Source organism: Petromyzon marinus, unplaced genomic scaffold (assembly GCF_048934315.1).
Source record: "Petromyzon marinus isolate PM22_M1 ecotype Great Lakes invasive population unplaced genomic scaffold, UKy_Petmar_22M1.pri1.0 PM_G_Scaffold_11, whole genome shotgun sequence".
Lineage (NCBI taxonomy): Eukaryota > Metazoa > Chordata > Hyperoartia > Petromyzontiformes > Petromyzontidae > Petromyzon > Petromyzon marinus.
This window is the reverse complement of record NW_027422662.1, coordinates 4,148,197-4,172,861: the sequence shown is the minus strand read 5'-3', so window position 1 is coordinate 4,172,861 and position 24,665 is coordinate 4,148,197. Positions and strand designations below refer to the sequence as shown.

The 24,665-nt window shown below is 41.1% G+C and overlaps 1 protein-coding gene across 5 annotated transcripts; it reads right to left on the bottom strand.

Annotated features, from left to right (window-relative positions):
- Nucleotides 1-1,121: 1,121 nt before the first annotated feature.
- Nucleotides 1,122-12,381, bottom strand: LOC116957694 (speckle-type POZ protein-like). 5 transcript variants are annotated; one of them, XM_076059614.1, is made up of 8 exons: nucleotides 12,264-12,381; nucleotides 11,580-11,701; nucleotides 11,255-11,406; nucleotides 7,918-8,045; nucleotides 6,956-7,133; nucleotides 5,491-5,546; nucleotides 4,941-5,063; nucleotides 1,122-3,610 (listed from the first exon to the last, which is right to left on the bottom strand). In XM_076059614.1, exons 1-8 carry the CDS (start codon nucleotides 12,339-12,341, stop codon nucleotides 3,440-3,442), a joined length of 1,008 nt encoding a protein of 335 aa, XP_075915729.1. In that variant the 5' UTR covers nucleotides 12,342-12,381; the 3' UTR covers nucleotides 1,122-3,439. The 5 variants fall into 5 exon arrangements, 3 of the variants coding, with proteins under 3 accessions (XP_075915729.1, XP_075915731.1, XP_075915730.1); XM_076059616.1 differs by lacking the exon at nucleotides 12,264-12,381 and adding an exon at nucleotides 12,124-12,211; XR_012932040.1 differs by lacking the exon at nucleotides 1,122-3,610 and adding an exon at nucleotides 3,636-3,917 and having other exon boundaries at nucleotides 11,298-11,406.
- Nucleotides 12,382-24,665: the final 12,284 nt, after the last annotated feature.

The window sequence follows — 24,665 nt, the reverse complement described above, 5'->3', positions numbered from 1 at the left end:
CGATGTGGTCATGCTATATAAAGCTGCTGCACTGGCTGAAATTGTCAGTTTGTATTTATGCATGTTGTTGTTGCAACGCGTTTTCTCAGTGGTCCGTGAACAGTACACGTCGTGTTGAGTGACCAGAACGACACGTACTGCCCCTTCGAGCTTAGTTGTTCCCCTAACTGATAAATGGAGGCTAATGAAAACACTGTTCGTACAGACGTGTCTAATGCCATACAAGACATTGATGTATGGCACCAGTTACCGCAAATGCGAGCTGTTACCTGAGCAAAATGTAACCAAGCAAAAAGTACATTTAAAATGAATAAATCCAACACTCAGTTCAGCAGAAAATACTGAACGTATGATCACCAAAAATAGAATGCGACTTCTAGATTTGAAGCTTTCGTGACTGCAAGGATGAAATTGTCAGTTTGTATTTATGAATGTTGTTGTTGCAACGCAACAACAACATGCATAGTGGTATTTCAAACTCCCAGGGTGGTGTATTATCATCTTGTGCTAATTCCAAACTTTGTCAGTGGTGCGTTTCATGCTAATTTCCTTTGTCAGAGCGTTTGCTGTTTGCCCCCTCACAGCTTAAAGGGAGGCGACCAGCGCTTGGCTTTCTTCACTCCAACGCTGCCCGCTGGACAGGTTGGTCCCTTCACCTGATGAAGGCCGCTTGTGTTGTGGCCGAAACGTCGTGATTTTTGTTGTTTTAATTTTTTTACCTACGTGACTTTACCGAATAGAACCAAAGAGTAAGAATGCCACTTATAATTATACACATTAAACAGGATGTAATTGAATGGAGTGATGGCACTAGGAAACTGACGAAACAACCAGTTCAATTCCCAGCCACAGTTAACATCAGTGGGTGAAGAATGACCGACATGGTGTGGTGAGGCCTTCGTTTAAGCAGTGGGTTGACAAAACGCTGTAAATGATGAACAGTGAACACATTACAATTCTCCAGTGAACTGTTTATCAACACATGGTAAACATGCCTATAAAAGTGGCAAGGCTCCAAAATACAACTTGTTAAAATGTTGTTGTTGGGTGTCAATTGAAATTTGACATATCCACATATCTGTAACATTCCCAGAGTAAAGAACATGACAACTTAAACTGGACATATTTCCAGGTACATTCATGTTTTTTCAACTTTTAAATACACAGCAAAATAGATTCAAAGCTTTCGTGACTGCAGGAATGACTCTTTGGTTCTTTCGGGTAAAGTGTAGTAATTTCTTTCGACGAGACTTTACCGAAAATAAAAAGTGTAACACTGCAAAATGTCATGAATGAAAATATTAACATCAAAAACAATTTTAATGAAAAAAATGTGGAATAAGTGGTGCAGAGCTAAAAGCAGCTTTTTTTCTTATATCCAAATACTGATTTCTAGAAGAGATCAGATAACGGTAATATATTTACCACATGAAAAGGGTTTATATTGCCATTTATAATGCAAATCAATTTAGAAAACACGTAATATACAAGAATGGTTCATTTTGCAATTCCAATCATCTGCTGACAATTCATTGTAAAAGGGCCTTACAAAACATTTATATTACATCCAAAACAGTATTATCTGTAATGGAAAAAGATAAAAAGGTCAAACATTGGGGCACTATACCGCATTTCTAGCTTCCAGTTTATATTTTTGTATTACAATTGTAGCAAATTTTTTTAATTTAACCAATTAACATATTTTCATCTCTGAATATGCAAAAAAACTCGTGGGAAGAACCCAAAACTGTCTTGCATGCAATCACACTTTTTCAAAACACACACTTTTTACAAAGACCATATTATTATTTCTGCAATTATATATATTTTTTGGCAGTTACAGTATATCCATTTTCCAATAAACATTTACATTTGGCGCAAAGTGTTTTCAATTTCGGAAGTCATACAAGGCAACAATTTGAAGAGTACATTATCGGTAACTGCCTGATATATTTCAGGGGTCAATTAGTCCACCGCACTCACACTCACTTATGACAGCATAGACTTGCTGCAGATTAGAACCCCAATCAGATTTCAATGCTTTAACTCTCACCATGACAACAAATAACTTCCCCGAATCACCTAATCAGTTTTTAATTGAATAGGTAGAGTGCAATGTACCATATACATCTTTAGCATCAAATATATATATAAGGACGAAACTAAAATATTAAACAAATAACAAAATAAATAGACTGCTTACAACACTGGCTATCCTTAATTTTGCATGTATTATCCAACTTGTTTTGTACGTTTAACACGTAAAAAAAACTCCAACATTCTCGTCGTTTGCATTTGTTCATATCCCAACACATTGCATTAGATTGTAATATTCTTAAAATCGACTCAAATCCATGACACTGCTCATTTGTTGTACTTTCATATTATATCTGTGCTTCCAAATCTATGTGTGTAATCCTTCAAAGCTTATGCAATTTTATGTACAATTTAATTTTAAGTGAGAGGCTACGTAAAACAGCGCTGATGCAAAAATTATGGTCCTTCCAATCACGTAAAACTCTGGGTTGACATGATGCTACGAGTTGGTAATAGATGAAATTCATAATAAAAACAAATCATTACAATATAATACGAAACAAAACTTAGAAAACAGCACATCTTGTTTCCGTGAATACAAACTACTAAATTGATGGACATAAGATTTACTTTTGTTGTAAGTCAAAAACCTTTGGGTCATACATGAAAGCCCATACGAGCAAAAAAGTGAAATGTTATCAACTGCGTAACATGGCCAAATTGATGCTGTGCCTTGCCTTTTCTTACACCGAGCACTCCATCCATGCTTTGTTATACGCAGGATACACGACTGCAATATTATCTTTGTCAGTCTTCAAACTCGCGCAATCATAGTACTCCTGTTCTAGTCAATGCATAAGCTGTCTGTGCAATGAAAAATCAATCTGAAAAGTTTACCTCTTGAATTAAGGCCTTATATGGCTTGGCACATTCTTATCTTTCAGAACTGGTTGTTCCCTATACCACTATCTGTAACCTTGAGTACACAGACACTGGACGAATACTCATCCTTCACGTTAAGGTAGACATTGCAGGGTTTTAGACCATTCTGTTTTTGCTTAACTAAACAATTGAACCAAATTGTCCTGCCACCTAGGGACAATCACATCGAACGTTTTATTTTACACTCTCTCAATTGGGATATGTCGTGGTGTTTATTAGGTTGTAGTTTTCCACTTTTTCTACATATATACTTGTTTATAGAGTTGTAGATGTATAGATGTAACACTATATTACATGGTAAAGTGAATTTGGCCACCTTTTTGTGAAAGTAAACATATTTGCTTAAATTAACATTATTTTCAAAGCAGAGGAAAGTTGGTAGTCTGATGCAAAGTCTTCACGGTTGTTTGCATGGAGGCCACAGGTAAATAACCGCACCGTGCAGCCAAAGTTTTCCTGGTCATAGATGTTCTTTGCCTGCCACCGTTAAGTCTGTTTGAGACGCTTGCATGGAGGTCCCAGCTGTGGAGACTGGGCCGTGGCCAAGGCACGGAAAGCATCCGCAACCAGGTGAGGGCGAGACAGAACCATGGACTTCCAGCCCGCCGTCTCCATTACGTCCATCGCATGACTGCAAGTACAAGTCAGGGTTAAGCGAGCTCCTAATAAGCAGTGTCTATAAGGATTGGGGCAAACGGTTAGTCTCCATTAAAAGGGACTGTAATGCAAATTGCCAGGTAACATCATCAATGTTACGCAGCTCAGTGACAGTCACACTCTCACTAGACTTGCCTGTTTATTATGAAGTCAATGGCCCGGGCCTTCAACTGCTCTGCACTGTGCAAATCGGCCAAGATCAAAGTCTCTACAACATTTTCCACCGACAAGTTTGTGCATAGTGCCTCCTCGCACATCACCTTCAACCTCTCTAATGCATACTTGAGAAAAGTAAAAACAAAGTGCAATTTCAGTATTAAGAACACTATTTTCTCTACCTATTTCGCTTGTATAACATTCCCTCACCCCATGAACTACTTTATAAACGCAGTATATAGCAGTCAAATGTTTGAGAATTTTCTTAAAACATGGCATCAACCTTTCAGCATATTTATGTTTTAAGTCATGTATTTATTGATCTCTACTATAATTAGGGGTCCTTGTCCTAAACTTTATTATATTGGTTACAAAGTCATGCAAATTACAAAGGAGGTGAGATGTTGTTTTCCAAGAGCTTAAAGAGTTTGGTTGTTAAGCTGATAAACAATGCAACTGCAAGCCACCATATTTCAACTCTAGCAGAATATTAAACTTTAATGAACAAAGCTTGAACATGCGACTTTATACGATTTGTATTCTTATTTCATTACAATCGCTTTAGGAACTATTGAATATGATGTTCCAGAAGGGAGAGTAATGACTCTTAACTGATTATCTGGCAGATCTTCAGGAACAGCAGGATATCCGTTTCCTTAATAAAAGTATATTTGTTCCAATTTATTTCTATACAGCCATGCCATATCAAACAATCTTTTAAAACACTTCCCTTTATTTTATTACTAATTGTATCAATTGTTAATGTGATTAACAAAAAACCCTCAATACAAGAACACACAGCCAAATGGTTGCACTTAGGATAAAAATGCTGCATGTGAATGCACTTCAATGCACACGTACTAGCCTCTAGCATGGACTAATACCAGTTTGACATTCAATTCAATTGTGAAATTGCATGACAATTTATATTTTTTGTTGAAAATTCAATCATCTCCCAGGACATCAATTCCAAAACCTGAAAGCACTAATGTGAACGTCTACATCATATACATTTGCTATTCATATTATTTGTGACACGGGCTTTAGAAAATACCTAAATGCTGTTTTAATTTCACTTGCGACCTACAACTGCATACCGATACATCACAAGGTGGTGCGATCTCATGTTAATATTTTAAGCGTGTAACCTTGTCAGCAGCGGCCAGCAGCTCATCAGCCATCTTCTCCAGGTTTGGAGCCCTTCCCGTATAGACAAAACTCATCATTTCCTTGAACACGTCAGGCTCCACATCATTAATCTCCACTCGATTCTGCAAGGTAGCAACACAATATATTCAAATTAACTTCGGCATATATTGGGAGACGAAAATATAGCATTAAATTAAATAAACATCCTTTATATCTACACAACACATGTAAAGTGGCTCCATTCAAGTTGTATTCAACTTGCCGATGACTATTTATTGCGCGTAATAAATCCATTCTTGACACACATGCAATGGCCTTCTGTGAAATGTTGTATAAAAAATAGCTATAAAATACAATCTAACATTCCCTCGGAATGAATACTTTTTGATAATAAATGTGCAATGCGCCAAAAGAGTTACTAGGGTAATAGTTCAACATTTGACAGCACTCTCAAGAGATACTTATCAACCGATCCATTGTGACAAATGCACCTTGGAAATGTATGATCACAGTATTAATGTGCTGTATTAAGATTGCATTTAAAGATACCTTTTTGCTCTCTTCCATTTCATGTTCAAACATAGCATTAAAAACAAGTGACCGACCTGAAAAAGGTAAAGCAACTGTTAACAAATAGAGTAAAACCTTGGATTGCGAGAATAATTTGTTCCGGAAACGTGTTTGTAATCCAAAGCACTCGTATATCAAAGCACTCGTATATCAGTTGTGATCACGTGACGCTCGGCAGACAAAGCGTATACGTACTACTCGTATTGCAAAACCTCACTCGTTTATCAAATTAATATTTATTAAAAAAATTTGCTCGTCTTGCAAAACACTTGCAGACCAAGTTACTCGCAATTCAAGGTTTTACTGTACAGTGAATTGGAAAAACACCAGAATGTGGTACAGACACATTTAGATGTTATATCTAGAGATTAAATAATCTAGATACAAAAGAGGTAAAATCCAGATCCATATTTTATTTCATATGGCATATCCATTACAGATTTGTCAAACATGGACGCAAATAAATGTCCAAATTAGAGGCTCAAAACCTACACCATAACTGCATTGTGAAAAATGAATTCCTGCACAACAACGATATAGTGAAGTAAATAAAAACGGAATAAAAACTTTAGCAACAGGCTAATTAAATATGTTCATCTCTCACACAATACAATATTACATTTATATATGTAGTGACATCGCGAATGTCACTGTGTAATGCCGGCTATAGAGAGGCACGGCGTGCGATGTATTAACATCGCGGGCACCATGTGGATGTGGGTGCAGTACCGGCCCGAGAGGGGCATGGTGAGCGCTGTCTGACAGTGCTGAGTGGCACCACGCTCTGCGTGGGGTGCCGACCCCTACAGGATAGGGTGTGAGAGTGCTGGCCATGGGAATGGGGTTACCAAGGGCCATGGCACTTGACCACGAAGGACACGTGACCGGTAAAGTGTACACAGGGCCCCCAGGTGGGGGCTAGGGGTGGTCACGTGTCAGGGCCGGGAACCCGCTAGAGGATTCCAGAAGGTGGTCGTGGCCAAGGGCGGGGCCACCCCCGCCACAGAGGATAAAAGCCGGGTCCCTGAGAGGGACCGGCTGCTGTTGTTCATCCTGAAGAATCTACGTCCTACAAGAGTCACCAACACGTGGACCCGGACCCCGGCCAGGGTCCGGTCCGTCGTAGCTAATTCCCGTGTAATTAGTGTAGATAGCCTGGTGGTCCACCACCATAGGTTGTTCATGTGTTACGGGGTAGTACCCCGTGTGTCGGTTGAAGAAGTGCGTCTGTGACTCAGTTGAATTCATTACACATATTTACTGATGTATCCTTTAACAAAAAGCATTACAAATTGACGTAAGCATTTGCCAGTGTTAGTTAATAAAATTCAGTGTAAAACAGGAAATGGCTGTAGTTGATTACCCCAAACTAATTACAGTATCATTAATTATATGGTTCTATTGTACACTAAACGACGCATGTGTTGCTTGTTGTGGCACAGACCTGCCAATACGGCCTTGTGTGCTTTAAACTCCTGGCCACCAACACGAAGCAGGCAGTCAGTGAAGCGGGAATTGTCCCAGATCTCCCCGAAGTCAACTGCCAGCCGGCAATCTGGCACTATCAATGTACTCATGCTGGATTGACCAGAAATGTTCACGGAATCCTGCACCACACTAACCTGCATAGACATCAACCAGCTTTGAGAAGGCATTTGATGAATTTTTTTTACAAATCCTCACTTAACTACACATTTTGCATGAAGATGTAGGCTTTGGTTCAATCAAGCAAGCAAATCTGCACAGACATCCTATATCAGAACAAGTGTTGTGAATAATGCCAAAATAGAGGTCCGTGAAATGTTTTTCATATTAATCAATTTTCATTCTATATTTTTGTCAAGTTATTTTACACTGTATAAACAGTTTAAACAGGTAGTGAGGCCCCTAATTATGGGTTCTGCACAACAACAGAGGAAGTGAACAGCCCTTCTTGATGTGCTTCCTTTCATTATCAAAAATGCTTGTATTTTGTAAAGTATTTTAAAGGTAAAAAATATAAATCTGGCTGATTAAAAGGACCCCCCTAAGGACAAGAAACATTTACATCAAACTGGCTGATGTCCGAGAATAGGAAAAGGAATTCATGTGGCGACATTTAAACAAAACACTTTATGTAATACCTGACATTCTAGTTTATAAAAATGTCAAGGTTTAAATATAAACACTATCCAGAGGGAGAAAACCTAAAAAAAATTACGCTTGATTATTTAATTGTTGTGCTATGTTAACTCTAGCACCAGTGGAGGAAAAACGTGCTTGTAAAACTCATGTTAACAATTTCCTTGTATGGAACAGGGAAAGTAATTATTACAATCATCAATTAAGTAGAATATTGACTCCAACTGTGCAATTGTAATGACTAAAATAGAAAATTACACATTAGCTGCAGCATGTCATACTTACTTCACCAAAGAGTGTCAGTTTGTTATCTGGAAGCAAGCTATTAGATTCATCAAGCAAAAAATCTCTTCGAATGAATTTTTTAAATCCCCAGTCTTTTCCTTGGAAAAAGCGGTATGCTCGCGGGCTCTCTGTAAAAAAATAGATTTCAAACAATACTCACCAGTTCTTACAATAAACGGTGGTAATTTCATGTAATAGGAAAAAAAAATGTTATTCTATTTTCAAAGTGTAAAGACAGCAATGTATTCTAAAGCCCTGCGCCACGGTGGCAGTCAACTACCTCGCCTGGTATATAGGTCATGGGGTTCGATCTCAACCCTGATGCCTGTATATTTGGAATCTGCATGTTCTCCTTGTGGTTGCATGTATTTTTATCCAGATCTTCCGGTTTTTCCCTCCATATTTATAAAAATCCAGAGTATTTGGCTGCTATACATTTCCACACAATAAGCCATCTCGTTAAGCTATCGTTTGTGGCCGGGGCACTTCTGAAAAAGAGCTATGTACAGTGAGGGAAAAAAGTATTTGATTCCCTGCTGATTTTGTACGTTTGCCCACTGACAAAGAAATTATCAGTCTATCATTTTAATGGTAGGTTTATTTGAACAGTGAGAGACAGAAAAACAACAAAATTCAGAAAAACGCATGTCAAAAATGGATTTGCATTTTAATGAGGGAAATAAGTATTTGACCCCTCTGCAAAACATGACCTAGTACTTGGTGGCAAAACCCTTGTTGGCAATCACAGAGGTCAGACGTTTCTTGTAGTTGGCCACCTGGTTTGCACACATCTCAGGAGGGATTTTGTCCCACTCCTCTTTGCAGATCTTCTCCAAGTCATTAAGGTTTCGAGGCTGATGTTTGGCAACTCGAACCTTCAGCTCCCTCCACATATTTTCTATGGGATTAAGGTCTGGAGACTGGCTAGGCCACTCCAGGACCTTAATGTGCTTTTTCTTGAGCCACTCCTTTGTTGCCTTGGCCGTGTGTTTTGGGTTATTGTCATGCTGGGATACCCATACATGACCCATTTTCAATGCCCTGGCTGAGGGAAGGAGGTTCTCACCCAAGATTTGACGGTACATGGCCCTGTCCATTTTCCCTTTGATGCGGTGAAGTTGTCCCGTCTCCTTAGCAGAAAAACACCCCCAAAGTATAATGTTTACACCTCCATGTTTGACAGTGGGGATGGTGTTCTTGGGGTCATAGGCAGCATTCCTCCTCCTCCAAACACGGCGAGTTGAGTTGATGCCAAAGAGGTCCATTTTGGTCTCATCTGACCACAACACTTTCACCCAGTTGTCCTCTGAATCACTCAGATGTTCATTGGCAAGCTTCAGACAGGCATGTATATGTACTTTGTTTTGCAGGGGGACCTTGCGGGCGCTGCAGGATTTCAGTCCTTCACGGCGTAGTGTGTTACCAATTGTTTTCTTGGTGACTATGGTCCCAGCTGCCTTGAGATCATTGACAAGATCCTCCCGTGTAGTTCTGGGCTGATTCCTCACCGTTCTCATGATCATTGCAACCCCACGAGGTGAGATCTTGCATGGGGCCCCAAACCGAGGGAGATTGACAGTTCTTTTGTGTTTCTTCCATTTGCGAATAATCGCACCAACTGTTGTCACCTTCTCACCAAGCTGCTTGGCAATGGTCTTGTAGCCCATTCCAGCCTTGTGTAGGTCTACAATCTTGTCCCTGACATCCTTGGAGAGCTCTTTGGTCTTGGCCATGGTGGAGAGTTTGGAATCTGATTGATTGCTTCTGTGGAAAGGTGTCTGTTATACAGGTAAGCTGAGATTAGGAGCACTCCCTTTAAGAGTGTGCTCCTAATCTCAGCTCGTTACCTGTATAAACGACACCTGGGAGCCAGAAATCTTTCTGATTGAGAGGGAGTCAAATACTTATTTCCCTCATTAAAATGCCAATCAATTTATACAATTTTTGACATGCGTTTTTCTGGATTTTGTTGTTGTTATTCTGTCTCTCACTGTTGAAATAAACCTACCATTAAAATTATAGACTGATCATTTCTTTGTTAGTGGGCAAACGTACAAAATCAGCAGGGCATCAAATATTTTTTCCCACACTGTAGTTCAGTGGGCCTTGCCTGGTAAAATAAAAATAGTTCAGTTTAGCTTTTAACTTCAAGGTAGATGAAAATCAGACCTGGATTTAAGTGTATGAATATATAGTTCATATGGATTAGTTGAATGTGTTTGTGTATTAATAATGCTTGTCTTTGTAAACATGGTTGTGTGACGTGAGTTACATGTTAACATTACCAAAGACAACACCAAAGCAAATAATAAGAAAAAAACATGAAAGTTTAAAACAAAAAGATAGATTTAGACTCTCAGAAACATGTTAATAGCCTTAGCAAAGCACAGTAAATGTATGGATGTCATCACTTAAAATAGTTATCGCGCATTGAAAGAGTATCCTGAAAGTAATAAGGCAATTATAAAACAAACAATATGAACCACTAAAGCAAGGTAAAGGAGAAGTGTGAAATGGGATGAAAATGCCAACCTTTGTAAAACCACCAGAAATGAATAAAAAAATGGATGAGAATACAAACAAAAATAATGAAGTTGTAATAAACAGTGAGTGCAAGCAGAAAAATAAAGCCGTCACTTGATAAATTACAATGGAATAACACATGGTGAAGATTGTAAAACTAGGAAAAGAAATGTCCGTGAATGACAATGTCCAGGTACACTAAGCAAAATAAAATAATTATTGGAGGGTCAATATCATGGAAAACACAAAAAATATGCATAATGGCAACTTCTGAAGGTGGAACAGGATCAAGAGCACTTTTGGAATATGAATTTGATAATGAAAAGTTGCAATGTGCTACAGGATGAAAGATTCCAATCTAGTGCATATTACCTACTATGAAACACTGATTACAAACAGAAACACTGACAAATGGAACAAAACCAAAAAGTACACAAAGCGTGGAGAGAAGTATGTTGAGAATTACAGTGAGAAACTGAAAGAGGAACACGTTGGTCAAATCAAAACGGCAAATTAGAGACAACATATTGACTGTTGTAAATATAGATTGGGCTTGGACAGGACACATCGCTAAATGGGATGGTTGATGGATGAGACTAGTGGTCGAATAGGAAGAAAAGTAGAGTACATGCCCAAGACGATGTCAAACGTAGACAAGGAGATATTAGATCAGCTCATGTGAAGGATGAGGGATCGTGTTCGTAAGGTTTATACAATGTTTCAAGCAGTCGATAAATAATGGCTGATTATGATATAATCCTGTTACCAAATACACATATGACGTGAATTGATACTTAAATACAAGTAGTTTCACCCATAGCCTTGGTTTCCTCTCCCTTGGCATTAAGAATAGAAACCTTGAACTTGGCGTAGACTTCACTCTTGGGACAGCTGACCAATAACAAGTACAACGATAGGTAATCTTTACTCTCTTCGTCAAGACCCTTGGGGTGTATGCGTAGGCACCTGATTGAACATATAAACAAGACATATTAGGTGTGTATGTATGCGCAGACTACATTGCTAAAACAATATAGTATGAACTAAAACATGCACTATGCAAAATTGTTCTAGTAAAGCACCTCCGTGAGCATTGTGATTTTTTTTTAATGTCATAAAATAGCCAGAATTTACTGTACCATTTCAATGTATCATTGGTGCCTGCTGAAAATGTAGAACTCTTGAGAACTTGGCCCATTTCTTCACGACAGAAGCTGAAATTGTTGATGGTCCACATATAAGAGAACTTTACAACCTTAACCTGAAATACACGAGCACATAACAGCTATAAAGCTCATTCATTACCATAAATACATGACCATTGACAAACCCTCAAGTATTTCACCCACACATCTGAATATTGTGCTCAAAAACACAAACTGCCTATAAGGAAAGAAACATTACTGTAAATGAAAGGGTCTTATTAGTGTTCTGGGATTACCTTGCATGTTCATTACTGCACAGCGTTAACACAAGTCTCAACATGTCATAGATTAGAGTGTGCAATAAAAGGCCTTTTTATTTTTTTTATTTGATAAAAACTGCTGCCCCTTTTGTAAAAATACACTACCAGTCAAAATCAGAGACAATTATCTAGTATAATGTTGTTAGTGCAATTCTATGAACTTTGCAATCTGATGTACAAAAATAGCCTGTAAAATGATAATCCATAATTGCACTTACACATAATTATGAAACCATTTTGGATGGCTTTGCGATGAACAAAAAACGTGTAAAAGTTAAATGCATTAGCCATGCGCATACTTTGACCGGCACAAGACGGAGACCCGTTGAATGTGATTGGCCACAGGGGAACAAGTTACCTGTGTGTAGCACCAGCTTTCTGCGATGGGCGCATTGGACATTTCAGACGGAGGTGGGGGGCTCGGGGCCCTGGACATGTTTGCATTGAATGCGAGGGAAGTGACATCATCAGGTGACATTAAGAGGGAAGTGACATCATGAGGTGACATTAAGCAGGAAGTGACATCATCAGGCGACATTAAGAAGGAAGTGACATCAGGCGACATTTAGACGGAAGTGACATCATCAGGTGACATTGAGAGGGGAAGTGACATCGGTAGGCAACATTAAGAGGGAAGTGACATCATCAGGCGACATTAAGAGGGAAGTGACATCATCAGGCGATATTAAGAGGGAAGTGACATCATCAGGCGATATTAACAGGGAAGTGACATCATTAGGCGACATTAAGAGGTAAGTGACATTAAATTTTGATTTAAAGCTTTCGTGACTGCAGTAATTCATATTCTTAGTTTTTTCGGTAAAGTCACGTTGAAGAGAAACAACAAAATAACAAAATATATATAAAACAATACAAAATTCTCACGACGTTTCGACCATAACTCAAACGGTCATCATCAGGTGTGTCGGTTTGCATAAATGTATTTAAAAAACGGCACATTTATTTATTTATTTAAAAAAACGTTGGCGTCACGCGCAGCGATTGGCAGTTTGCCCAGGACTAGCCCATCTATTTTTTTTAAAAAAGAGGAGGGGGGAGACGAAATTTTTTATAATGTATGCTGTCTGAAAGCCACTGTAAGCGTGAACAATAAATCAAGAACTGAAATGATTTATCAAATCTTTCCAATGATTGCTAAGATAGAATCCATCTTCTCGGTTGAAATTGTCTCTGTGCTTGTATATGTGGATAGCCTCATGAACGAATCTCTCATGGAAGCCAGATGGCTTACAAAGAACATCCGTCTTGGAAAAGTCAATGGCATGTGAGCCTACTGAATTAGAACAATGATCTGCTACGGCCGAGGTGTTGGTCCTACCGTGTTTAAGGTCTGCTTTATGTTCACGAATGCGGTCCGAGACATGGCGTTTGGTTTCTCCAATGTAACTACTACCACAGAGGCAACTTAGTTTGTAGACACCAGGGTATTGTATGTCCGGAATCACATCTTTTACAGACGGAACCAGATCACGGATTTTATGTAATGTGTTGAAACGGACCTGGATCTTGTGTTTATTCAAGATTTTGGAGATCTTTTTTGTGATCCCAGCAATGTAGGGTAAAGTGATGGTTTTGAAAGGCTCCTCAAGAGGGTTCTTCTTCATGGTTTGAGTGATAGCTTTGCGGATTGTATAGTCGGAGTAACCATTAGCCCTAAGAGCTTGGTGTACGTGCTTGAGTTCACTGCTTATGTGTTCCTGGTCGGATATGCATTGGGCTCTATGATACAGAGTCTTGATGAGAGAATTCTTCTGTGATGGATGGTGGTGGGAATCCGGTTTCAGATAAGCATCCGTATGGGTAGCTTTCCTGTAGACAGAGTGGCTCATTGAACCATCAGGTCTCTTTTTAATTAGGACATCCAAAAAAGGTATCTTGCCATCTATTTCGACTTCCATGGTAAATCTGATGGCTGGGTGTATGGAATTGATGTGGTCGAAGAATTGGTCTAGAGCAGGCCGGCCATGTGGCCAGATGACAAAAGTGTCATCCACGTACCTCTTCCATAAGGTTGGGCGCAGAGTGGCAGTCTGGATGGCGTCAGTCTCAAATTTCTCCATGAAAATGTTAGCTATAACTGGAGAAAGGGGGGAGCCCATTGGGGTGCCCTCAGTTTGTTTGTAGAAAGTTCCATTCCAAGTGAAGTATGTATTGGTTAAACAGTGTCTCACCAGGGGGGGTACCTCAGTGTTTAGTCCTTGATGAACCAAGTCTTCAATGATTGCAATGGTGTCAGGTACAGGAACCTTGGTGAATAAGGAAACTACATCAAAACTGACAAGCAGGTCGTCTGGGGACAGGGAAATACCCTTGATTGTTGATACCAGGTGAGTAGAATTTTGTACCGCAGAGGTGGTCTTTCCAGTGAAAGGACGCAGGATTTCAGACAAAAAACGAGCTAGTTTGTAGGTGGGGGAGCTGATAGTAGAGACTATGGGACGAAGAGGTGTATCAACTTTATGTATTTTTGGTAAGCCGTATAATCTTGGTGGCCTGGCAGCAGAAGGTTTCAACGAAAACTGTTTAGATTGATCAATTAATGCGGTTGAATCAGAAATTATTTTGTTGGTTTGTGTGACGAGGCTGTTGGTGGGATCTCTTTTTATTTTTGTATAACTACCATCGTCGAGTAATTCTTTAATTTTGTTGTTGTATTCTATTTTATCCATGATAACAGTAGCATTGCCTTTGTCAGCTGAGAGAACTACAATATCATTCCTCTTTTTTAATTTATATAATTCAAAACGCTCATCTTTGCTGAGGTTGCTAGCTGGCATCTTAGCGTTTTTGAGGGTTGCAGCGATTTCAGATCTTGCTACGTCTGCAGCGATGTGACCCAGGCCCCTGAGAGCAACGTCTACTTGGGCAATTATATCATTAACTGGTATGTGTTTAGGTGTGACTGCAAAGTTTAGACCTTTAGCTAAAACGGATTTCAGACCATCGGAAATAGAACTGTTACTGCGATTAATTACGACTTTATTAACGTCTAACTTTTTGGTGTGTGGGTCCGGTCTTTTGTTTAAGAGGAGGTTAAATTTGGAAATCAGGTTTTCCTTACATTTGGTCGACATAGTAGCAGCTGAAGAGGCAGTCATATTGTCTACATGTTCCCAATCCGATGTGGACATTATTGCCGTCAATGATAAGTGTGATTTGTAGAGTGTCTTGTCTAACTGATCTAGTTCTGTGCGTATAAGTCTGATTTTTTCTGAGATAAGAGCTAAGCTAGTTTTGAAAAGAATTCGTTTCGCATTAGAAGAAGTTACAGTAGCAGAGGTGAGTGTAAATGCGATTGGTATTACCCCAGAGTCGCGGCATCTCTTCAGGAAGGTGAGAGACTCGATCAGCTGAGCTTTCTTATCCCGGAGTTTGTTGAAGGATCTTAAAGTTATGTGAAAACCCTCCCCGTAGAGGCGATTAAATTTTGATTTAAAGCTTTCGTGACTGCAGTAATTCATATTCTTAGTTTTTTCGGTAAAGTCACGTTGAAGAGAAACAACAAAATAACAAAATATATATAAAACAATAAAAAATTCTCACGACGTTTCGACCATAACTCAAACGGTCATCATCAGGTGTGTCGGTTTGCATAAATTTATTTTGAAAACGGCATATTTATTTATATATATATAAATAACGTTTGCTTCACGCGCAACGATTGGCTGTTTGCCAGGACTAGTCCATCTATTTTTTGAAAAGAGGAGGGGGGAGACGAAATTTGTTTTTATGTATGCTGTCTGAAAGCCACTGTAAGCGTGAACAATCAATCAAGAACTGAAATGATTTATCAAATCTTTCCAATGATTGCTAAGATAGAATCCATCTTCTCGGTTGAAATTGTCTCTGTGTTTGTATATGTGGATAGCCTCATGAACGAATCTCTCATGGAAGCCAGATGGCTTACAAAGAACCTCCGTCTTGGAAAAGTCAATGGCATGTGAGCCTACTGAATTAGAACAATGATCTGCTACGGCCGAGGTGTTGGTCCTACCGTGTTTAAGGTCTGCTTTATGTTCACGAATGCGGTCCGTTTCAACACATTACATAAAATCCGTGATCTGGTTCCGTCTGTAAAAGATGTGATTCCGGACATACAATACCCTGGTGTCTACAAACTAAGTTGCCTCTGTGGTAGTAGTTACATTGGAGAAACCAAACGCCATATCTCGGACCGCATTCGTGAACATAAAGCAGACCTTAAACACGGTAGGACCAACACCTCGGCCGTAGCAGATCATTGTTCTAATTCAGTAGGCTCACATGCCATTGACTTTTCCAAGACGGAGGTTCTTTGTAAGCCATCTGGCTTCCATGAGAGATTCGTTCATGAGGCTATCCACATATACAAACACAGAGACAATTTCAACCGAGAAGATGGATTCTATCTTAGCAATCATTGGAAAGATTTGATAAATCATTTCAGTTCTTGATTGATTGTTCACGCTTACAGTGGCTTTCAGACAGCATACATAAAAACAAATTTCGTCTCCCCCCTCCTCTTTTCAAAAAATAGATGGACTAGTCCTGGCAAACAGCCAATCGTTGCGCGTGACGCAAACGTTATTTTTATATATATAAATAAATATGCCGTTTTCAAAATACATTTATGCAAACCGACACACCTGATGATGACCGTTTGAGTTATGGTCGAAACGTCGTGAGAATTTTTTTATTGTTTTATATATATTTTGTTATTTTGTTGTTTCTCTTCAACGTGACTTTACCGAAAAAACTAAGAATATGAATAAATTATGTTAATGAGGCCGGCCCATATGTGGAGGGATGGGGGCGTGGGCGCCAAACCCCTCGCAATAATCTCGCGACGGCTTTAACGGATACATTATGTTAATGAGCCACCAGTCACTGGGCGTAGCTTTGCCCAAATAAGGATTGCCACTGGAACGATATCGGCAGTGACACTAGCGGAGGTGACGTCACGCTCAAGAGAGCTGTGGACGGGGAGGGGCGAATACCTTGGTGACATGACGTCACTAGCAAGGTACACCTCACCCTGGCGTGTCACGCCGATGAGGTAATGCAGAGTGGTGACGTCACAGAGTTGGAGTTTAAGTTGATTTAGATTCATTTTCTATTGCTCCCTCCCTTTGGTGTGAGCTCAGCAACAACGTGGACATTATTGTGTATACACTGTGTGTGTGTGTACACTGTGTGTGTGTACACTATGTATATACACTGTGTGTGACACTGTGTCACTGTGTGTCGCTGTGTGTCACTGTGTGTGTCACTGTGTGTCGCTGTGTGTGTCACTGTGTGTGTCACTGTGCCTGGCACAAGCGTCGTGGTGACGTCACCGCCACTTAGTGGCGAATGGCGGTTGTTGTGTCACTGTGTCACTGTGTGTGTACACTGTGTACACACAGTGTGTGTACACTGCGTGTGCACACTGTGTCACTGTGTGTGTATATACAGTGTGTGTACCGTGTGTGTACACTGTGTGTGTGTACAGTGTATACCCTGTGTATGTGTACAGTGTATACAGTGTGCGTGTACACTGTGTGTACACTGTGTATACACTGTGTGTGTGTACACTGTGTGCATGTGTACACTGTGTGTACACTGTGTGTACATTGTGTGTGTACACTGTGTGTGTACACTGTGTCCGAACCCCCGGCAAGGCCATCTACTTAATGACGAGAGAAAATTCACACGAAATGTCCTTTTCAATGAAGTCTTCCAGATGTAAATTGATACAAGCTTTTAATGAAGAAATAAAATCATCTAATTCAAAACACAACACAATTCAAAGATGCTTCATTTTAAAACTTCAAAATGGAGCATGGGGTACTTGCGTGAATGCGTCCATCGTGTGCAAATGTTGTGACTTTCCTGGACTGAAGGCCGTCAATGTGTTGGACCATTAAATGGTGCACAGCGTCTCAACAACAGCAGTGGGGTTTGCTTCAACCGATAGGTAACGAACATCCAGACGTCAATCAGCAAGGTGCATTTCTAGTCCCAGTTAGACAAAATCTACGTCAACACGTAAGACAAAACTACAATTCGTGTTGTAGAGAATGTATCTCCTCCTATACGTGTAACTTTTAAGTGGTATGCCTTGTAACTGATGAATGATCCGAGCGTGCTACCTATTTCAAAAACAATGAGTTGCTCCAGATGCTTCGTGGAACCCAAAAATACCTTTTGACCTGTATCACAAGAACAACGGGTCTCACCTGAGTTCTCTGTACAGGTTACTTTCAAACACACACACACACTTTGTCCTAACATCACTTATTCAATGTTTGACCCTTACAGATCAAATGTTACAAGTATGCACAAAACCAGACAAGAATACATTCTAAATTATTGACAGGCATATTAACAAAATTGGATTACTGCAGTGAAATATACTGCATCACGTTACATTGTATTAACAAGAAGCTTTTACAAAAAAGTTGCACAGTCTGCTTCACAGTGTATGTAAAACATACTATTGTGTCATTCAAAACGAGTAGGCCATTGCATGCTGGCGTCTGAGTGAAAATGTAGCAAATTCTAAACATTACCTACAAACTACACAACTGAGATGACACGTCAATCATCGCCCCCCACTGACAGGCTCTTGTCCACATGCAGGCCGGTGCAGGGCCACCACCTTGTGCCACACAGGGGCAGCTGCTACTTGGGGATGCTCTTCGAATGTTTCAGACGAGGTACGACACAAAACTCCGAGTTGCTGAGGCGATTAAGCAAGCACGATGTAAAATAAATTATTATGATAACAGTGAATGCTTGGGAGCTTATTGGCTCTTGCTCCTGGTTAGAGATCTACCCAACCCACAGGCCCACAAAGTGTTCAACTTCACATTCTTGACATTAAAGGCCTGTGACAAAGGTGCATCTATTGTAGCGACATCGTCTCTGGCTTACACATCTACCGGGTCTCCACTTGACTTTGTATTGTCTAGGTGCAAGTCCACCCACACCTCCACTTCCACAAACTGCTGGGAGTTGCCTCGCTCTGCCTCAGTCAGAATTCTCCCCCTGCTTCACGATGTGAAGGTCCCATTTTGGAGTTGAATCTTCATCTGCACATTTTACCTTCACTTCTTCGCTCATCACTTCGTCACATTTCACCATCACCTCTTCATATTTCACCTCGATACCTTTAAAAGTGTCCAAGCTGGGATTTTCGTCCGGTTCGTGTTTCATGATGGGCACATTGCGGCACTTTGACTTTCACAAGCTGATTTCAGACTCCGACTCCGCTCCTTGTGATGCTTTTGTGTTCTCTGGTGTCTTCGAAGATTTGATTAATCTGCAAACGCCATCCCGCACACACTGCACCTGAAGGGTTTCTCTCCCGTGTGTTCTCTGGTGTTTTACAAGATCAGATGACTGTGCAAATGCCTTCACGCACACACTGCACTTGAAGGGTTTCTCTCCCGTGTGTGTTCTCTGGTGTTTTACAAGGGCAGATGACTGTGCAAATGCCTTCACGCACACACTGCACTTGAAGGGTTTCTCTCCCGTGTGTGTTCTCTGGTGTACTTCAAGATGTGGTGACTGTGCAAACGCCTTCCTGCACAGAGTGCACTTGAAGGGTTTCTCTCCCGTGTGTGTTCTCTGGTGTGTTACAAGATGCCATGAATCTGAAAACGCCTTGCCGCACAGAGTACACTTGAAGGGTTTCTCTCCCGTGTGTGTTCTCTGGTGTTTTTTTAGGAACAGATGACCATGAAAATGCCTTCCCACACACAGTGCACTTGAAGGGTTTCTCTCCTGTGTGTGTTCTCTGGTGGGTCTCAAGAACTGATGGCCATGCAAATGCCTTGTCACACACACTGCATTTGAAGGGTTTCTCTCCCGTGTGTGTTCTCTGGTGTGTTACAAGATTACATGACTGTGTAAACGCCATCCCGCACATCGTGCACCTGATGGGTTTCTCTCCCGTGTGTGTTCTCTGGTGGTTCTGAAAAACTGATGGCCATGCAGAAGGTGACATGACGTCACCTCCGGGGTACAAGACACTTCCCTCCCACGAGCAGCTCTGTAACTGAATAAATTATGTTAATGAGTCCGAGCCATATGTCGAGGGATGGGGGCGTGGGTGCTGAACCCGTCGCAATCAACTCGCGACGGCTTTCACGAACACATTATGTTAATGACCCGCCAGTCACTGGGCGTTGCTTTGCCCAAATAAGAATTGTACCGGAACAGATATCGGCAGTGACCCAAGCAAAGGTGACGTCACGCGCAAGGGTGCGGTGGACGGGGGTGGGGTGAAACCTTGGTGACATGACGTCATTAGCGAGGCACACCTCCCCCTGGCGTTTCACACCGATGAGGTCATGCTGAGTGGTGACGTCACAGAGCGGGGATGGAGTTTAAGTTTTGATTCATTTTCCATTGCTCCATCTCTTGAACAGAGGCCCCTTGCGTGCGTGAGCTCAGCAACTACAACGTGGACATTACTGTGTGTACACAGTTTCTGTGTGTACACACTGTTTCTGTATGTACACACTATTTCTGTGTGTACACTGTGTGTATACACACTGTGTGTATACACACTGTGTGTATACACTGTGTGTGTGTACACTGTGTATACACTGTGTGTACACTGTGTGTGTGTACACACTGTGTGCCTGTATCTGTGTGTGCCTGTGTCTCTGTGTGTGTGCCTGTGTGTGACACCTGATGATGATTGCTTGTGTTGCAGTCGAAACGTCGTAAGAATTGTTTTATATTTTTGTTATTTTGTTTCCCTTCTACGTGACTTTACCGAAAGAACCAAGAATAAATATCAGCTCTATGTTTTCAAGTAAATACATTTTGGGTAGTGAATAAATTATAGTCTAAATAAGCTACACATGACGAATTGTAGGCAATTATAGTTACAATCAAAGACATTTTTAAACAATCACGTGGTCCCTGTAGTCGCCGTTAGAGACAATCTGCTTGAAAACAGTTTATCAACATATATGAATACATTGATTCGAATAAGCAGAGTTAATTTCCTATTCATGGCATGCCAGCTATGTGTCAGTTTTCGATATCAACATCACCTTATAAAAGAATAACATTTTAAATATAAGCGCACAACTTTATCCGTGATGGAACGCTGCACTTTGTCGTTTTCACGCAGGGGGCGCTGTAAACCTACACGCGCCCCCTGCATGCGAACGACAGACAGGCACACCTGGCTACCCCAGTAACATTCACCACAATATGCGCAGTCTGCTAAACGGCAGATGTAAAACATAACGTTGCGTCATTCACAACGCATGTTGGTGTCACGGTCAAAATTGGGGTAATTCCAAACATTATCCAGCACCCCCTGTACCAACGACGGAGGCGCAGGGACAGACGTTCGATTACGTTGGAATCGATCTGCAGACGGCCAGCAGCTCCGTGTCGCTTTATCTCGATCCCGCAATCCCAACCAGGTGAAAGTCCACATCGAACCGAACCCCCGGCAAGGCCGTCTACTTAACGACGAGAGAACATTCACTCGAAATGTCCTTCTCAATGAAGCCTTCCGGATGTAAAATGAAATAAACTTTTAATGAAGAAATAACAATAATCTAATTCAAAACACAACACGATTCAAAGATGTTTCATTTTAAAACTTCAAAACGGAGCATGGGGTACTTGCGTGAATGCGTCCTTCGTGTGCCGTAAACGTTGTGACTTTCCTGGCCGAAGGCCCTAAAATGCTTGGACCCTTATTGGTGCACAGCGTCTCAACAACAGCAGTGGGGTTTGCTTCAACCGATAGGTACGAACATCCAGACGTCAATCAGCAAGGAGCATTTCTAGTCCCAGTTAGACAAAATCTACGTCAACACGTAAGACAATTCGTGTTGTAGAGAATGTACCTCCTCCTATACGTGTAACTTTTAAGTGGTATGCCTTGTAACTGATGAATGCTCCGAGCGTGCTCCCTATTTCAAAGACAATGAGTTGCTTCAGAGGCCGACGCTTCGTGAAACACAAAAGTACCCTTTGACCTGTATCACAAGAACAACGTGTCTCACCTGAGTTCTCTGTACAGGTTACTTCCAAACACACACACACTTTGTCCTAACATCACTTATTCAATGTTTGACCCTCAGACAAAATGTTACATGCACACGCACAATCACACAAGTATTCATTCTAAATTATTGACAGGCATTTTTACAAAATTGAATTACTGCAGTGAAATAGACTGCATCAGGTTACATCGTATTAACAAGAAGCTGTTTTTAAAAAAATATGCACCATCTGCTTTACAGTGTATGTACAACGTACTATTGCATTTGCATGCTGGCATCTCGGTCAAAACTTGATAACATTCTAAACATTACCTACAAATTCACGTAGAAGGGAAATAATAAGATAATAAAAAAATCAAATAAAATTCTCACGACGTTCGCAAGCAGCCGAAACGTCGTGAGAATTTTATTTTATTGTTTCATTTTTATTATCTTATCGTTTCCCTTCTACGTGACTTTACCGAAAGAACCAAGAAGATGAATCCCTGCAGTCACGAAAGCTTTAAATCGAAACATTACCAACAAACTCCACAACTAAGACGCCACATCAACCAACGCCCCCTACTGACAGGCTCTTGTCCACATGCAGGCCGGTGCAGGGCCACCACCTTGTGCCACACAGGGGCAGCTGCTACTTGGGGATGCTCTTCGAGTGTCTGAAACGAGATACAAAACTCTGAGTTGCTGAGGCAATCTTGATTTGAAGTTTGTGACTGCAGGGATCCATTCTCCTTGGTTCTTTCGGTAAAGCCACGTAGAGGCGATTAAGCAAGCACCATATAAATGCAATTGATAAAATAGTGAATGCTTGGGAGCTTATTGGCTCTCGCTCCTGGTTAGAGATTAACCCAACCCACAGGTCCACAAAGACTGGCCGCTCTTACTCTGCAGGTTGAACCTAAGAACTGAGTGTTCAACTTCGCGTTCTTTTCATTAAAGGCCTGTGACAAAGGTGCATCTATTGTAGCGACATCGTCTCTGGCTTACACATCTACCGGGTCTCCACTTGACTTTGTATTGTCTAGGAGCAAGTCCAGCCACACCTCCACTTCCACGAATTGCTGGGAGTTGCCTCGCTCTGCCTCACAGTCAGAATTCTCCTCCTGCTTCACGTTGCCTCCATCGATGTGAAGGTCCCATTTTGGAGTTGAATCTTCATCTTCACATTTCACCTTCACTTCTTCCCTCTTCACCATCACTTCTTCACTCTTCACCATCACTTCTTCACATTTCACCATCACCTCTTCATATTTCACCTCAATAACTTTAACAGTGTCCAAGCTGGGATTTTTTTCCGGTTCGTGTTTCATGAGGGATGGGCTCATGGTGGCACTTTGACTTTCACAAGCCGATATCAGACTGCACTCCTTGTGGATCTTCTGATGCGTGTGTGTTCTCTTGTGTACTTGAAGATTTGATGAATGTGCAAACGCCTTCCTGCACAGAGTGCACTTGAAGGGTTTCTCTCCTGTGTGTGTTCTCTGGTGTATTACAAGATTAGATGAACTTGCAAATGCCTTCCCACACACAGTGCACTTGAAGGGTTTCTCTCCCGTGTGTGTTCTCTGGTGTACTTGAAGATGTGGAGACTGTGCAAACGCCATCCCGCACAGAGTGCACCTGAACGGTTTCTCTCCCGTGTGTGTTCTCTGGTGTTTTTTAACAACAGATGACTGTGAAAACGCCTTCCCACACACAGTGCACTTGAAGGGTTTCTCTCCTGTGCGAGTTCTCTGGTGCCGTGTCAAATTTCCAGTCCGATCCGTGCTGTATGCACGCTGGTCGCATTGTTGACTTGTCATACCGAGCTGCGCTGAGTGCATTTGCTCCATCAGACCAATTCTGCAGAGGAAGCGTCAGAGGAAGCGTCAGCTGCAGACAGAAAAAAATAATATCCACACCATCTACACGTCAGTATCGAGGCACAGATGAATGCATATATAGTCACATGTGACTTACACGTCTATACTTATTCATATATTCATGATGCAGTGAAAAAGTTTCCCAAATTCATCACAGGGCTGTTATGGCACACAATGAGAGGGCAAATGGTCATAAACGTGCCTGGAAGCCCTCGTATCTTCAAAATGAATGTTCACCCAAAACTCCGAGCACACAATTTCGGCTGTCTGGCTACAAAAGGAATATTTATGGGAGCTAAATTCAGCTGACATAGCAAAGGGTGTTGAAAACAATACCATTTGTGCTATGCATAAATTAATGTTCAATCGCAACTTAGAGGTGTGAATCCAGGCTCAGATGTCCTTAAATGCTGGGATGAACAGTTCCGACTTCAGCTGAATGTGTGTGCTGTGTTCACCTCCAGTTTCCATTCTTATAAAGAGTTCCAGAGGAAAACAAAAGTAAACTATTGTTGTGCTATGACGTCCGTGTTCAACAGAGTTAATAGACGTTACTGCAAACACAAACTGTACACTGTCACTGGGTAAACAGGCGGTGGCATGTCTAGAATCATGCCTGGCCACCTTTCATCTGCTTGGCATGAATGCTTCCTCACTCCACCAAGTAATTCATTGAGGTTCAACGAACACAGCCGAGGCTAACTGGAGTTTGCGTGTCTCTCTCCGTGGTGAGATGTTAACGACCTCACCTGGTATACAGGAAGTCGTGGGTTCGATCCCGACCCTGACGCCTGCTGTCTATTTGGAGTTTGCGCGTCTCTCCGATGAGTGTCTTTGACCGATAGACATTAACACACGTATTCTTGTTTCTTTCAG

Bases quoted from the DNA above. Each gene is read 5' to 3' on its own strand.
- LOC116957694 (XM_076059614.1), bottom strand. From the start codon at position 12,341: ATGTCCAGGGCCCCGAGCCCCCCACCTCCGTCTGAAATGTCCAATGCG. The intron at 11,702-12,263 runs GTAACTTGTTCC...CGTGTATTTCAG, and splicing joins AAAGCTGGTGCTACACACAG to GTTAAGGTTGTAAAGTTCTC. The intron at 5,547-6,955 runs GTCTGTGCCACA...TACCTTTTTCAG, and splicing joins ACACAAGGCCGTATTGGCAG to GTCGGTCACTTGTTTTTAAT.